Source organism: Simochromis diagramma, unplaced genomic scaffold (genome assembly GCF_900408965.1).
Source record: "Simochromis diagramma unplaced genomic scaffold, fSimDia1.1 OVJJ01000646.1, whole genome shotgun sequence".
NCBI lineage: Eukaryota > Metazoa > Chordata > Actinopteri > Cichliformes > Cichlidae > Simochromis > Simochromis diagramma.
In genome coordinates this window covers 6724990-6739943 of record NW_024387279.1, presented here as the reverse complement: position 1 = coordinate 6739943, position 14954 = coordinate 6724990, and the positions used below count along the sequence as shown (strand labels likewise).

The window sequence follows — 14954 nt, the reverse complement described above, 5'->3', positions numbered from 1 at the left end:
GAACCATGTCTTGGTAATTGTACAGCGTCTACACCGGATCAGTCATCCGTATCCTACGTGACTGGTTGTAGGTATTTTCTCCCCCACTTAAGCAGAAACATCAAATTTATTCTGCTGCTTTGATCTCATTTTAGACAGAGTCCTGAAATAGCAGCAGGCTCAGAGTGGTGTCAGCAGAAGCACAGCCAACAGAGCCTGCCCGTCCTGCGTGGTACTTGTGCTGAATAACAACATTAACACTTAACTGTGAACAGTTGATCACGCAGCCGGCAACAGAACCAACATCCGGTCATGTTTTTAAGATTGGGCTGTTCTCAGCACCTGCCCAAGAGACTCACTAGCTGTATGGAGAGGAAATGAAAAGAGCCAGGCTTGGACATGTTTGAAGAAGAGAACTTTATTTACAACACACAAGGCACCGGCAGCAAGCCAGCAGCAAAGCTCTCAGTCTATATATGCCATTTATCAAGGGGGTGGGGGTGATAAACGGGAGTTTGCTTTCTTCTTTCACGCTGCACTTTGGCCACAAGCAAACCTAGTGAACTTCTTCTAAGCCCATCAAAGATCTCTCCCCTGAAGTTAATCATCCTTTCTGCCACCCGGCTAGGACCAACAGGACTGTTTAACAATTTGATTATTATGTCAGGGCAGCAGAGCCCACTGTTGATGGCTCTCTTATGCACACAGGTCCACAACCCTGCTGGGTTCATAGAGAATTTCATTATTGTACTACAGAAAAAGGTTAACTTAGTTTTATGTTCTCATTACTGGGATACTCAGGGAATCAAAGCACCTCTCATTAACTAGTTCAGCGTGTTCCATCAGCTCTGCTCACCTCTACCTGTCTTCTTCACCTCCTCATTGCCCAGCCCTCTAATTTCTGGCCACAGCGGGCCATGAAGCATCACTCTTTTTAACACCATCATATTTAATCTTTTTTTCCCTAACAATTTTCTTAATGTTATGCATTGTTCTTACTTGAATCTCACTTCCTCTGCTGACCTTCTCCTCCATCCTACTAATCACCTCTCAACACGGCCTACCTGCATCTTGCCACCACCTCATTTTTCTCGCCCTCTCTTTTTGCCTGGCTCTCTGAGTTCTCTCTGGGTGTCTCATTAAAGGCGCTCTATCTAATGAGATTACGCCGTGGGGATTAATGGTGTGGCTAATTGATAGACACACAGCCAGAGAGGATTAAATCCCTTTAAGTCCCCAGTGGGCTTTTTGGCGCTTCAGCTGACTAATTGAAATCACAGGAATGGACACAAATATACTTCCTGACCCCACACACTGCTCTAACAATCCTTCCTCTATGATGCAATAACATGTATAGTGGGTATGTTTCTTTTCTTTTTTTATTAGAAAATGAAGCCATATCCAAACAATAAGGTCAAAGATTAACTGCATAATCCCCCGGGGAGGCTGGTTTCATGACGCTAACACTTAAAAATACATTATTCCACAGTGAAAAATGAAGTAGGTGTAACAATTCCGAGCGCAGATACAAACCAGTCGATTCAAATGCAAATCAAGGTGGAAAAGCAGTGAACTTAAAGCTAGAAGAGTCATTTCATATTTTAAATCATAGTAAAAAAAGACAATCCTGATGAAAAACCAATGTGTGCTGCTTTCAGCGCAACATCAACATCAGCGGTCAGTAGACATGGGTGCACTGGTGGCACTGGTGCATTGCTTTCTGCCACAGTGCTGTTTTTGGTACTGTCATAGGGTCTTATGGCAGAAATCTAAAAGTCCAATATTCACAAAGCACTTTAGAAATAAAGTCGTACCAATACTGACTTGAAAGGAGAACTATCATGCTCATTTACAGCTGCATGTCTTTATTCTTGGAGTCTAATAAAGTAGGTGAGAGTGGTGCAGCCGCTAAAACCATTTTAGCTCTTCTCTAAGGGAATGCACAACTTTCTTCTGATTGGCTGCCACTGAAATTTAAATATCCTGGTAACGACAGATGGCCGCCTCTCTCCGAGCCTGGGTCTGCCAGAGATACTTCCTGGTAAAAGGGAGTTTTTTTTATTCCCACTGTTGACACCTGTCCTAAATAAGATGCCTTATTTACCTCCAAAAAAATGATGGCACGCTTTCAAAACATGTGTTGTTTATTTTCTGAAGCGCACATTCAGTATCTAGATGAGTGAATAAAAGAATTGCAGCACACTGATTAATTGAACAACTATCAGCAGACGTGGCTAATGAACGTTCCAGTGTCCCAAGGCCAGAAGCCAACAAAAGGAACACGTCTGTCACAGACAATACAGACTGAAATGGAAAGAGCATGTCTTCATACACTAGAAAGAAAAAAGTATAGATCAAAGTATTTTATGGAATAAAAAAAAAAAGTATAAGCAGGCATCTTAAAAAAAAAACAATTATATGCTTCAACAGAAGACAAAAAAAATAAAACATAAATACCCACATATTAAAAACGAATGGGCCAAAAAATCCCTTAAGCTCACCGTAGAGCCACAGAGAGAGAGAGAGCAGCAACTTTTATGTCAATACTTCAAAAATATGTATCTTACAGTATTTTTATTTTCTCAGTGTCTTTTTACAGAGTATATTCATATAGCTTCTGCAGACTATTTTCACATTCTCACCACAGAGTAACAAGTGCTTGGAGTAAAACATTTGGAGAAAAAAAAAAATCATGCACCTTTTAATACATTTGTTGGGCTATAAAAAACGGGAATGTTCAAGGCGACCCCCCCCCAAAAAAACAAACAAACAAACAACCCCCCCCCCCCCCCAAAACAAACCAACAATCTTCCTCAGACACCTTTGTTCCAAGTCATTTCAAGTTTCTTGTTCTTACACTGATTAATCAGATCATGCCTACGTAAGCTTTACACTGTGGAGAAAGCAACACAAAACCATACAGGGCAGGCAAGTGTCTCAACATATAGGCTCTGAAACTTGTGTGTCCACAGAGGAAAGGCAGGCATTCTCCACTAAATTAGAAACCCCCCCCCCCACATGTATAAAAATGGTCTCACACAAAGTCAGCGTCGGGCGCTGCAGTTGTGTTGGCAACGTGAAAGTTGGACTTCAGCGGAGACCTTTGGAGAAGAGGGTGCTCTTCCCTCTAGCGACTCTTAGTGGGTTCCTTCAGGCCATAATTTGTTGGGTTACGATATCCGATGGTATGCCCTGGCTGTGTCCTTCCCTCCTGGGACTGGCGGCTGGGGTTGTTTCATGTGCACCACTGTGAAAAAGGAGAGGAGATTGACAGGCAGGGCCGGTTTGAGGAGCGCAGGTTTGGGGTGGGGTTGGGGGGTGGTCGACGGGAAATGGGGGAAGTGTCTCCACTGTACTGCACGAACGGCAACCGATCCTGAGATAGCAGGAGTCTGATACAAAAAACACACCACAAAAGGCACTTTATAAAATGACAGTGCTTCTGTTCTAAGGAAATTCAAGTTGACAGAGTTAAAGAGAGAGTCAGAGAGCGTCTTCCCCAAAAACATACTCTTCGGCGTGAAACTAAAGCGAGAGACATTGTTTCTTTTTAACAATGAATCCAAGCACAAATTCACTGCTCCTGTCTCTCATGACCGCCTTGGGACATCCGGATCCAGCGCAGTGAGAGATAAACAAAAGAAAATTAAAATGAAAAACGAAACATCACACTACAAATTTGCCACAACAAAAAAAAAAATTTAATATATAAAGCCAGAATACAGTTGCGTTGCAGCGGAATTCATGTTTGCGGGCCTGGTTGCTGTGAGCAAACGGATGCAGCCCATGTATGGGTCCATTCCTCACACGGAGCCTGCGTCGTGTAGTTGGCCACTCCTTGCTGCTTTTACAGCAACGTCCATCCAGCCGGTCCCGCCTCTCCCATCTGCAACCCCACCCAGCCCCGCGGCGCCGCTCTCAGTCATCGTCCCCTCCTCCGTAGAGGTCAGCTAGCTTCTTAAAGCGGGGGCCCCAGTCGTTGAGGTAGTCGTAGTCCTGGTCCCCTGAGCTGGTGGAGTTGAGCGAGCTGACAGAACCAGCGGTGGAACCACTGCCCTCGTAGTCAAACACCAGCAGGGAGTCGTAGGGAGGAGCGGTGGGGTCGTTGTCTGCTGCCCTCAGACCCTGGAGGCACAAAGACAAGAAAGGCTGAACTCCCACTCTGAGCACCTCCTCTTTATCTGCTCAATTAGTAAAACTGGGCTTAGGCCAATAACTGCTGCTCATCAGAAATACAATGGAGGAGCTCGTTTTTCACATAGCAACAGGTTAAGTGTGCTAGACTGTAAAAGGTGCAATAAAATGAAAAATAAAATCTCATCTGGCTCATTCGCCCATGAACACTTTAATGTTGCATCACAGCCTGAATGCTATACACTGAGAGCAAGCACGTTTAGCGGTGCCACTGCCGATGCCAGTACAATCAAGTACACATGTAAACCAATAATATGTAATGAACTATTGTTGGCCATTAAAAAGATTATGTTTCAAACTTCAAAACCACTGATGTGTAAACCCTTTTATAACACATCAACGAGGCATTGTTAATTCCAAAATAAACACAGGCGGCTATGAGAACACGACACCAGAGCTTCAGAAAAAAGGTTTTTAAACTTGGACATACATCATTTATGAAGTCGCCTATGTCTCCAGGGTGGGGCAAACTGGGTCTGACAGGGTACTGCGACTCAGCAATCACAGGCCTCTCATCCACCCTCCGCACCCCTGTCGGCTTGTTGATGATGTGGTCCAGAGACTCCGGCTGCTGCAGCTGGCTCAAGTCGTAGTCCTGCATAAAATCCACGGGGGAAAACGGGTGAGGATTAGAATAATCATCATAATAACCTGCTTTCTAACTGCAAGCTCATGTAATACTGCACATTTTTTATTGGGAATAGGCTCATTGTACAACTTGGAATGTAGTTGTTGGGCAGGTCTCTTTGCCAAGACTTTGATGTACACTCATTTTACATCAGTGAGAGCTGATCCGCTGTGAAACTGTGCTACTGGGCTTTCTAATGTTTAAGCTCTTTTCTAAACCTGCAGCTCGGCAGACTCAAGCTGTGCAAATCCAGACTCCAAAGTAATTCTGTACTTTTACTGCATATTGAATGTCATACTGTACTGTTTTAAGAGCCAGTACATGCTTCACACTGATCAGAAATGATGCGGTATGGCGTCAGACGCCCATCAGAGAGTGACTTTTGAATGTGAGCATTTTCCCCGGAGCTGTTTCCGTTTCTTTTTTTGGATCCAGCTGTGAACTTCCATTGTCAACGAGAACAGCAGAACAGCACACACAGATTCTGTCCAAAATCTGCTTAAATGGAACAAGTAGCATTAACGCTAGAAACTATTCATAGATGTAGCCCCCTAGAGCTATTCATGGCGATATACTGTATACTGCTTTATGTGCTACTATCACATTTCTCTGTTAAAGCGTGTTCCCCAGTGTGTCGTCCGCTCCCTCATCATGTAGGTGATAATGTAGGTAATATCTGTTCCTTTGGCTTTATGAGAAACACAATAACCCCCTTTGCTGAATTCATGTGCTTAGTAATCTGAGCACACTGTAAACTTGTAGTTCCAGTTTATGCTCATTTCATTGATGATGAACTGGAAAACTAAATGACGCACAGCCGATGAATGTCCTGTGATTATTACAAATACGTTTACAGCTCTGACATTTTCAAGTTTTTTGTTAAGAAATAAGTAATTCAGAGCTATAAATATGAATATATGACTGGCTGATAAGCTCCCTGTGTTGCCTTCAGAAGTCTCACACAGGTGTGGGACAAGATAGCTGGGCTTAGTAAAAAAGCATGTTAAAAAAGGCATACTTCATAATATATTTATGAATTAATCAAAGGCTTCATTGTCGAAAGATTTTTTTAATTAAAAAATGAAAATCTGATCTGAGATAATGGTGTGGAGTAGGTGTTTATGGGCAAAAAGAAAAGAGTGTCATAAGTGGAAGGACAGACTGAAAGCATGACTCACATTTGGAAAAGTGTATTTATTCTCCATAAAGTTTATCCTCTTATCCTCTAATTTTACAGTTGTGCTAGCTAATCTTCTGCGGCCTCTGACTTTATTGATTTTTCTTTTAGATCAAAGAATGACCCACTTGAAGACCTTAAAAAAGCAAAGAAGTCTTGCTTTCAGTTTTTGTCAGGAAATGCTAAAGTTGTGCTAAAAAAAAGCGCATCAACAATATTTTTATTTTTCCTCAGCACATATTAGTCAGTGGCTTTTGCATGTTGCAATCTACTTGATGCTGTCAGAGGCTGAATTACTAATAAGGTTACATCATGTGCTAAAGATCTCAATGAACTCGCGCACGGTACAACATAGGGCTGTTTGATATAACGATATATATCGGATATATATCTATTGTTTCATTTTACGCTATCGTTTGTTTCGTGGTGTTGCAAAATAAACTGTTTACGGCAATATTTTTTCATCGTTTTGATGGTCACTGTAGTGGCTATATTAATTTCTTAAAGTTCTCTCTTTCTCTTATATTTAATATAACCACACCACAGACGGACAAGCGCCTGTTTTTATGCGTTGCCGTTAGCAACAGCGACGGTAACACCTTCGCGTGTCCGCTTGTTTATGTTCCACATAAACCTTTCACAATAAAGCTCAAGATCCTGTTGAGACTTTTCAAAATAAACTGGATCACGTGAAAGAGCAGATTATTTACGGATGAGAAGTAAAAAGGAGCCGCCAGGTGCTAAAAAATAAACTTTAGACTCAAACATTAGAACGGGCTTTTCCCCGCAGCACGCCGTGTAATAAATACTCACAAAGAAAACGGCGGCCGTTACAATTTATGTCTAAAAATGTATCGTTTCATGCATGGGTTAAAACACTCGACTCCAGCTACATGACGTGCAGCTGGAAACAAGTCGAGCTGCCCGAGATTCACAGAATTTACAGAAAATGTTACATTTTGTGATTTATATCGTTATCAGGACGATAGAATTCTTACATCGGGATATGAGATTTTGGTCATATCGCACAGCCGTAGTACAACAAGTCGATTTGTAAAACTTCTTCCCTCTCAGATATTTCATCATTAACTGTAAATAGTGTTATTGCAAAGTGGAAGTGTTTAGGAACCACAGCAAAGTGACAGTGACCACGTGAGTTACAGGGCAATGACATCGAATGCAGAGGTGCATAGTACTTAAAAAATGCTCTGCTGTGTCATTAACTTCCTTGTCATTATAGTCAGCTCAAAGATTGTGTACCAGGAGCTTCATGGCAGTGTTCTGCTCTGTCGAGGGGTGGAGGGGTTGTAGGCGTGGGTGGTTGGGTAGGCGCTCTGTGTGGTTAGGCTTTCCTGTGTGTGCCCTGGCACCCTCACTGTGCCGGCTGGTGTCATTCCTGGGCTTTTGGTCTATTTGCTGTCTCCCAGCTCCTGAAGAGCTGTGGACTCCTCCTCCTGGCTGTCCGTGCTGCCTGAGTGGGACTGGGATGGGCTATCTGGCATCTGCTGGGTCTCAGTGGGGCCTCGGGAACTGGTGGAGGCATGTTCCTTCTTCCTGCATGTTTCTGGCTCGGCACACTGGTGTCCGCCACAGCTTAGTGCAGAGTTAGTATAGTTTTGTATTTTCTGATGAGTTTTTAATTTCTATTTAATTTTGACTTTTTGGTTTTTTTGGATCACTGTTGTTGCCTGTTGTTGTGTCCATTTATTTGTCTAACCCTGCTGAAGTATTTGGTTTCTAGGTTTCATTTTGCTCTCTTTGAAGAGAGGTGAATGTTGGGTGGCGAAATAGAACAGCAACATAGAGACCCTAAACTTCTGATTGTAAATATTATTACTTATATTTTCATGAAAACCACAACTTAATTATTCTTGCAAATGTTTTACTGGAAAAAATACCAAATGTTTGCAGGGTTTAACCTCAAGAATGAATGCTTATCTTTCTTATGCATGAATGCATGATTTCACAGAATATTTTATTGCCCAGTCATGCTGAAATAACATGAATATTCTGAATCTGTGGTAAATATTCAGCTGTGTGTTGTAATTGTGACTGCCTTTCCCTGTTTTCTGACATTTGCTTGACAACACTATTAATGATTTAATCAATAAGGCAGGACACAGGATGTACACTTAGTTGCTGTGAATCCACTGGACAATTATCTACGCTGTTCTCAAACAGATGACACTGGACATCACACAGTCTTTGTACTGTGGAGCTGGCAGGTTAAACACTGTTTAATGTCTGATCTGACTGCAGTGGACATCTGCACCTCCTTAGTGTAATGTCTAAGGGCTTCTGCACATGCATGAACAGGTCTAGAGCTTGTTTCACTTGTTACTTGTCAATGCACTGTAGAGACCAAAGAAATTTCCCATGTGTAAAGTCAGATAATATAACAATACATTTCAGAGGATTTTAAGTCAGTAAACACCATCACTAAACAAAAAGCTGAAAATTCATGTTTCACAGTACCTGGTCCTCCTCTCCTCCTCCCTCTTCATCATACTTGAGGATGTTGTCCCTGACGTCATCCTCGGGGTCAATCAGCAGGGGCTTCGCTTGCCGCTCCTTTTCCCTGCGCTTCATCCACACCACAAACAGCAGAACCATGCCTACAATAAAAAAGATTATTTTAAAACGAAGAACAGCAACTGTTTGCCAATAATTAATGTTGATTTTTGTTAAAACCATGCAGCTCTCAAAGATCAGACAGTATTTGTTGTACTCACTGAGTAGTATGATGATGCAGATGAGTATGGCAATGATGGCCCCAGTGCCAAGGCCAGCAGCTGCCACGGCTCCCGTGGCACTACAGTCCCCATTATCATCACACGGACACACTTTGACCCTGATTACAGAGCGGTTGGACAGTGGAGGGTTTCCAGAGTCTGACACAATTATGGGAATCTCGTACACACTTGCTTCCAGGTAGGGAATCCTAAGCCGCAGCTGAGCATAGTCACCTGCAGAGCAAGAGTTAGCATGTCAAATGTAATAACAGTATAATTAAAAATAAACAAGTGTGGATTGTTTGGAAGGGTTCTTAGGAGAACATGGCAGCACAACTTAGGTTTAATAAACTGAATAAACTACAAGACTGGAGATATTTGACCATAATGCACAGTGCAGCACAAACACCTAATGCTGTCGTACTCTCAAGCACGGTGGTGGTGGGGTGATGATTTGTGCTTGTTCTGCAGCCTGGGCACCTTGAAGCTACTGAATCAACCATGAATGCCTCTGTACCAAAGTATTTTAGGCTGCTGCAATGGGCCAAAGTCCACCTTCAACCTGAATATGGAATCTTAGGAGAGCTAAATAAATTCCCCCAAACCTCAATGAACTGAACCAACGATGTAAAGTACACTGGGCCACAGTTCCTCCTTGATGACTGAGACTAATAAAGTCATACAGAAAACGATTACTTTAAGGTATTTTTGCTAAAGGCGATGCTACAAAGTACTGAAACATCTATGTTTTTTCACAGGACTGCAACAAATCCTGTGAAAGCTTTCTTTTCCACATGACTGTACATAAAACTGAAATGTACAGCTGTACAACCTACAGCATTTATCACTCAGTCAAGCTAAGACGAGAGCCTCAGCGGGGAAAGAATCCAGGTATGTGATCAGATTTGTCCTCAAGACAACTGCTGTGATACATCCATCTGGGTGGATTAGGTGACAGATTGGATGCTCGGGGGACAGAGAGATGAATGGATCTCATTTGTCACAAACAATAGATCGTACGTCAACAGCGGATGGCACCCGCATCTCTCACTGTGAGCTTCGTGAGACATTTTGTTAAACTTGGACTTCTCTCATAGCTGATAGCGATCCCCCCGATTAATGCTGCCAGTTATTCTGCTGAGAGGTTTATGGTTTCATTCAGAATGATGATGTGTCATTTCCCCACAGCACTTAAAAATGAACCTCACAAGGGTCCAGTTCGCGGGGCCAAACTTTATTAAACACAGTGTATAATGACTAATACCGCTCAGCCTGGAAATGGTCCAGTTTCGTCGAACGCTTGCAGGAAAAGAAGGCAGCTCGAAGACAAACGGCCCTATGTTGGGGTCGGCATCAGCATCGGAAGCTGTGATGTTGATCCTAGAGTTGGGGCGTGCTCGTTCGCACACTTGCGCCTCCCGGGGTATCAGCACGGGCGCGTTGTCGTTTACGTCGATCAAGTAGATCTGGAGGGTTCCTGTCCCGCTGGCTTGGGGCGAACCTGAGGGGAGGCAAGAAGAAAGAGAGAAGACAGAGAGATCAAAGGAGGAGATGGTGAGATAACAACATAGTAGTGAGGCAGAGCGGTGAAGATGAAATGATTGGAGAAAGAGAACAAAGCCCCCCCAAAAAAGGCAGTTTGACGAGAACGCTACAGAAGACGGCAAAACATTCGTTCCATTTTTGCCTCATTTTTCGAGCTGATTCAGGTGTGGAACTGAGAAAATGAGATGGGCGCCAAAGAAACAACAGAAGGAAAAAAACAAGACGTTTTGTTTACAAGTGGGTGAACGTGGAGGGACAATGCTGTATACATCTGTAGTGGAGCACCGAACACCAAACAGCAAATGAAAGGACATATAAATGTTTTAGTCCTTGTATTTCAGAGAAAAGCCGAGGCGAGACTCATATTGGTGGGGAAAGCGCTCACATAAAGATTGCTGTTATCTGCACTCTGGAAAGCCTACTGGGAAACAACTCAAATGCTAACCCCTTCACTGCATCCAGAAGTACAAGCTCATAATAACTTCTTCTGCTTGCCAGACCAGAACAGAACGGAATAAGGTTAGAAGAAATGTTTTTGATGTTTATTGCATTGTTAACAGCAAAAAAAAAAAACCCTTCAGTGTGGTTTGATTACAGTACTGCTGTCTTCCTGACTTAGAAATATACTTTTTTTTTTGCCACTGTTTCACTTGATTTTGTACAACATGGTGCTGGGAACGAGCACCTCGTTGTTTTTCCAAGTGTACTGCTTGCTGTCAAAAAGTCAGATTGATTTTGAGGTTGTGCTGCGGTCCGTCTCAAGCTAGAGCAACTTCAAAAGAGTGAAAATGTGTGTAATGAGGTTGAACTCTAATGTGCACGGTGTTAACTCTCAGACTGTATGTACGGCAACTGTGGCAACAGATTAAAAACGATGCTTACACAGGGCAGCATTGCGTTTGGACATGTGGACATGGTCAAGACGGCCTGCTGAAGCATCAGAATGAGGAGGAAAGGTAATTTAAGCAGGCTGGTCTGAGAGTTTCAGAAAGTGCTGATCTCCTGGGATTGTACTGCACAACCATTTCTAGGGTTTACAGAGAATGGGCTGAAAAAGCCTAATCACAACCAAGGCATGCAGAACACCACGTTGAACCTGGAAGCAGATGGGCTACAGCAGCAGAAGGTCAAATGGCCTCCACAGTCACCAGACCTCAGTCCAACAGATCCTCTATGGAATCTGATGGAACGGGGACTTTACATCATGGATGTTGGCTCAATAAATTAAAACAGTTGTGTCGGCAAAAGAAGTTCCACGGGCTACTAGCATGGTGTACCTAATGAAGAGGCCAGTGAATGTAATTTAGTAATGCAATTCTCCATAGCAGTGCAACCCCCAAACTACAGATGAAGGAACCACATGCGACGCTCTGTTAAACAAACAGTAATTTGTTGTGGCCTTGGTATTCAATCGACAGCTTCCTTCTCAGACTTTCAGCGAACTGAACTAAATGACTAAAGCAGTGCTGCATAGAAAGAGTTTACCCCAGCAGTTCATCAGTGCTGTATTTTAACTTTTTTTCCACTGTCAGACAGTAACTTGGTGCATCAACTATGTAAAGGTCTGTTGCTCCGGGCCCCAAGGCTTATCGACCGTCTTGTCTGTTATGATTGGCTGGGTGCTTTGTTGCTTCTTACGCTTCGCTTGAGGAGAATAAGTAAAGAGAATTTCAATCAAAGTGGAATATATCCCCTTGTTGACACTGGACTCTAGAATCGGTAGGCAGTCAACACTTTGAGTTTAAGCTGGTGTGCTTCAGGGCAACCAATCCCTCATTTCTCACTAGAGTAAAAACACCTGGGTCCCTCCTACTTACACCCAGGGCAAGCATCTCTATTTGTAGTGGTTCAGTTCTTTGTCTTCATACATTGTTGCAGCAGCAGAAACAGATACACAGAACCTTCCCTGACAGATCCTTTTTTCTATAAGAGACATGAGCATGAAGGTCACTGCGGCTTTAGATACTTTATACAGTGCAGTGTATGAATCATTCACAATTTATCTGCACTACATACAGCGTCTGGTTGGAAAGTATCACGTATATGGCATATTTTACAGCTTCCTTCTAATGATTTTCAGTGCTGCAAATTCACAACAGTTTGCTTGTTTACATGAAGCTTTCATTTGATGTTTGCTCATTTTTAATCACCCGTCGCCCCATCCCCTATGCACATCTACATGACGGTGCAAAGATCTTGAGCCAAACCTCATTTCTTCATATTTTGCTAGGAAAATTGCACAGTTGTAACAAATCTCAAATTCAGCCTAAAGATTATTGACATCCAATACTGATATTTGCACACAGAGATTTCTCTAAATTCTCAGACTCTTGATGATATTACATGCATGTATTGTAAATGATGAGATATTCAAAGTCTTGGATTTTACACTGTGAAACATTATTGTGAAACTGTTCCAGAATTTGCAGATTGGTGAACCTCTGCCCACCTTTACTTCAGAGAAACTGAGATGGTTGTTTCCTACAGTCATGTTACTGACCTGTTGCCAGTTAACCTGATTAGCTGAAGAACATTACTCCATCTGTTTCTCTTACTACCATCTACTTATTCAGCCTTTTGATCCTCTGTCGCAAGTTTTTGAATTCAAGGTGAGTTAATATTTTTAATGCAGCAGTAATCTGATATCTTTTTTATGTGCTACAATGAAAAAATATGGGTTTATAAGATTTGCAAATCCCTGCATTCTGATTTTATTTCAATTTTACAGAGCATCCCAACATGTTCAGAATTCACTGTGTACCGTGCACTATTCTGTGCTCACCATTTGTTTATTTTTTTCCCTATCAAAGTTTAATTTAGATTGCTTTTTCTTAACCATATCCACGGTGTAATAGCAGAGGGCGTCCTGAGGCAAATCTGTGATATTGGGCTATGCAAATAAAATCGACTTGACTTGATTTGAGAGCTGCTTTATGCAAGCCACTGCTAAGACTCTGCAATCACCCTAAACTGTTTTGTCAATAGAAACACCTTCCCGGAAGCCACAGTATAATATAATACAGATGCACCTTAAAGTCTAATCCTAATAATCCCAGTCATAATATCTGATCCCTGCCAAAGAAGGAAGAACTCTGTGTGAGAAAACATTACTTGATTATGCTGTGACCTGTTCGGGTTGATGATGCGTGATAATAAAACCTTTTTGATATTGTGATCACTGGAAACAAGCAAGACTACAAATCACACTATGAAATGGCCAAAGCTCTAACAGTTCATCCTGATAATATTGACATTTCAATTCAGTCCTTTTAAAAGTCTTTGAAATATTCCAGTTAAAACCCCAAATCTAAGCCTATAATTCAGGAACTCTCTGGCCATATTTCATGGGAATTCATCCAACAGCTACTGAACTATGTGAATGTGAACCAAAGAGGTGGATAAGATTGCAAAAGATGGTTAAAACATGCCACTGCAACCTACTGTTACATACATGCTACTGTAAATCATCACAACTGATACAGTCAGCCTGACTTACCAGACTTACCATTGTCGAATGCCAGGAATGTTGCCTCGTACACATTGTTCTTGACATATATGGACTCCCGGTCGAGCAGGGCCATGGTGGTGATCTGACCATTGGTCCTGTTAATCTTCAGCCAGTTCGCTGGATCTGATAACTTAGAGTACCTGCATGCACAGAGACGGAAAAATAAAGACATGTCATTAAATCCAAAGATAAATACGCACATACAAGAGCCACATAATGACTTTTATACCAACTGTTACTTGAATGCCAGCGGCTCTGAATCTTTTATTTTGTTGATCCAAAGTACCCATTATCAGGTTGAATGTTCATTACCCGAGTAAGCAAAACCAGCCAAGGACCTTTAAAATATTACAGTGACATGGAGAGTGGAACATATGTTCACCGAGCTAATCATAGCTGCAGCTCATTAGCATGAAGACCGATGAAAACCCAAACCCATATGCGGAACAGCCAAGCAGCACTCTTAACAACTTCACAGCTCTTAGTACCCACACAAACGCCACGGCAGCTCTCATCGGAGTCACGGGTTGAAGCGTCCACAAAACTGAAAGTGACAGCTGCACAGCGCAGGAAGTGCCTCAGGTCTAATGAGAAATGGTTAACTCCGGACAAGAAGAACTCTCGCTAGTTGGTACTGTGAATATGTGTGTGTGCGCGCGCACGTGTGTGTATGCACGTCAGCATAATGACAGGAATTTGGTGTGAGAGACACAGGAAGAAAAAAAAGAGGCGGTGAGAGAGATCAGAGGCTTTTTTTTTTTCAGAATAAGCTTAGTTGGTGAAAGGGGGCTTAATTAAAAGAAGTCTGTTGAGAGCTGACACTAGTTAGCCAGAGGCTCACAGGCATCCACAAAACTAACTCCACCTACAGCTAAAGATGCACACAGTTCTGGGCTGGCACACATATGAAACAGATAAATTAGATAAGCAGGAGGACAGGCAGGTGCACTCATTATCATTATGCTTTTTAACAGCTTTTTTATTTTTTCCTTGAGAAAAGCAAACAAGCAAATGAAAATAAACATAATTTCTAGTCAAAGAAATTGTCATACTGTGTTAGCCAAGGTGTGATGTTGCCCCGTAGGTTACATTATGGTATTTGCGCAGGATGCCTGGCACTCTCATCTCCTTCCTGTGCCAACAAGATGTCACCTCCAGCTGGCAGAGCGAAATATCTTACTATACTTCATT

The 14954-nt window shown here is 42.4% G+C and overlaps 1 protein-coding gene across 2 annotated transcripts in view; it reads right to left on the bottom strand.

Annotated features, from left to right (window-relative positions):
* Window positions 1-351: 351 nt before the first annotated feature.
* cdh4 (cadherin 4, type 1, R-cadherin (retinal)) overlaps window positions 352-14954 on the bottom strand; it is a 214489-nt gene continuing 199886 nt past the window's right edge. Inside the window, exons 12-17 of one of the 2 annotated variants that reach the window (XM_040002896.1) lie at window positions 13752-13903; window positions 9975-10211; window positions 8711-8944; window positions 8454-8593; window positions 4604-4768; window positions 352-4104 (exon numbers count right to left, since the gene is read on the bottom strand). In XM_040002896.1, the coding sequence (XP_039858830.1) occupies window positions 3898-4104; window positions 4604-4768; window positions 8454-8593; window positions 8711-8944; window positions 9975-10211; window positions 13752-13903 (1135 nt within the window). In that variant the 3' untranslated portion in view covers window positions 352-3897. The remainder of the gene's footprint in view (window positions 4105-4603; window positions 4769-8453; window positions 8594-8710; window positions 8945-9974; window positions 10212-13751; window positions 13904-14954) is intronic. The other variant, XM_040002897.1, reaches the window with a different exon arrangement.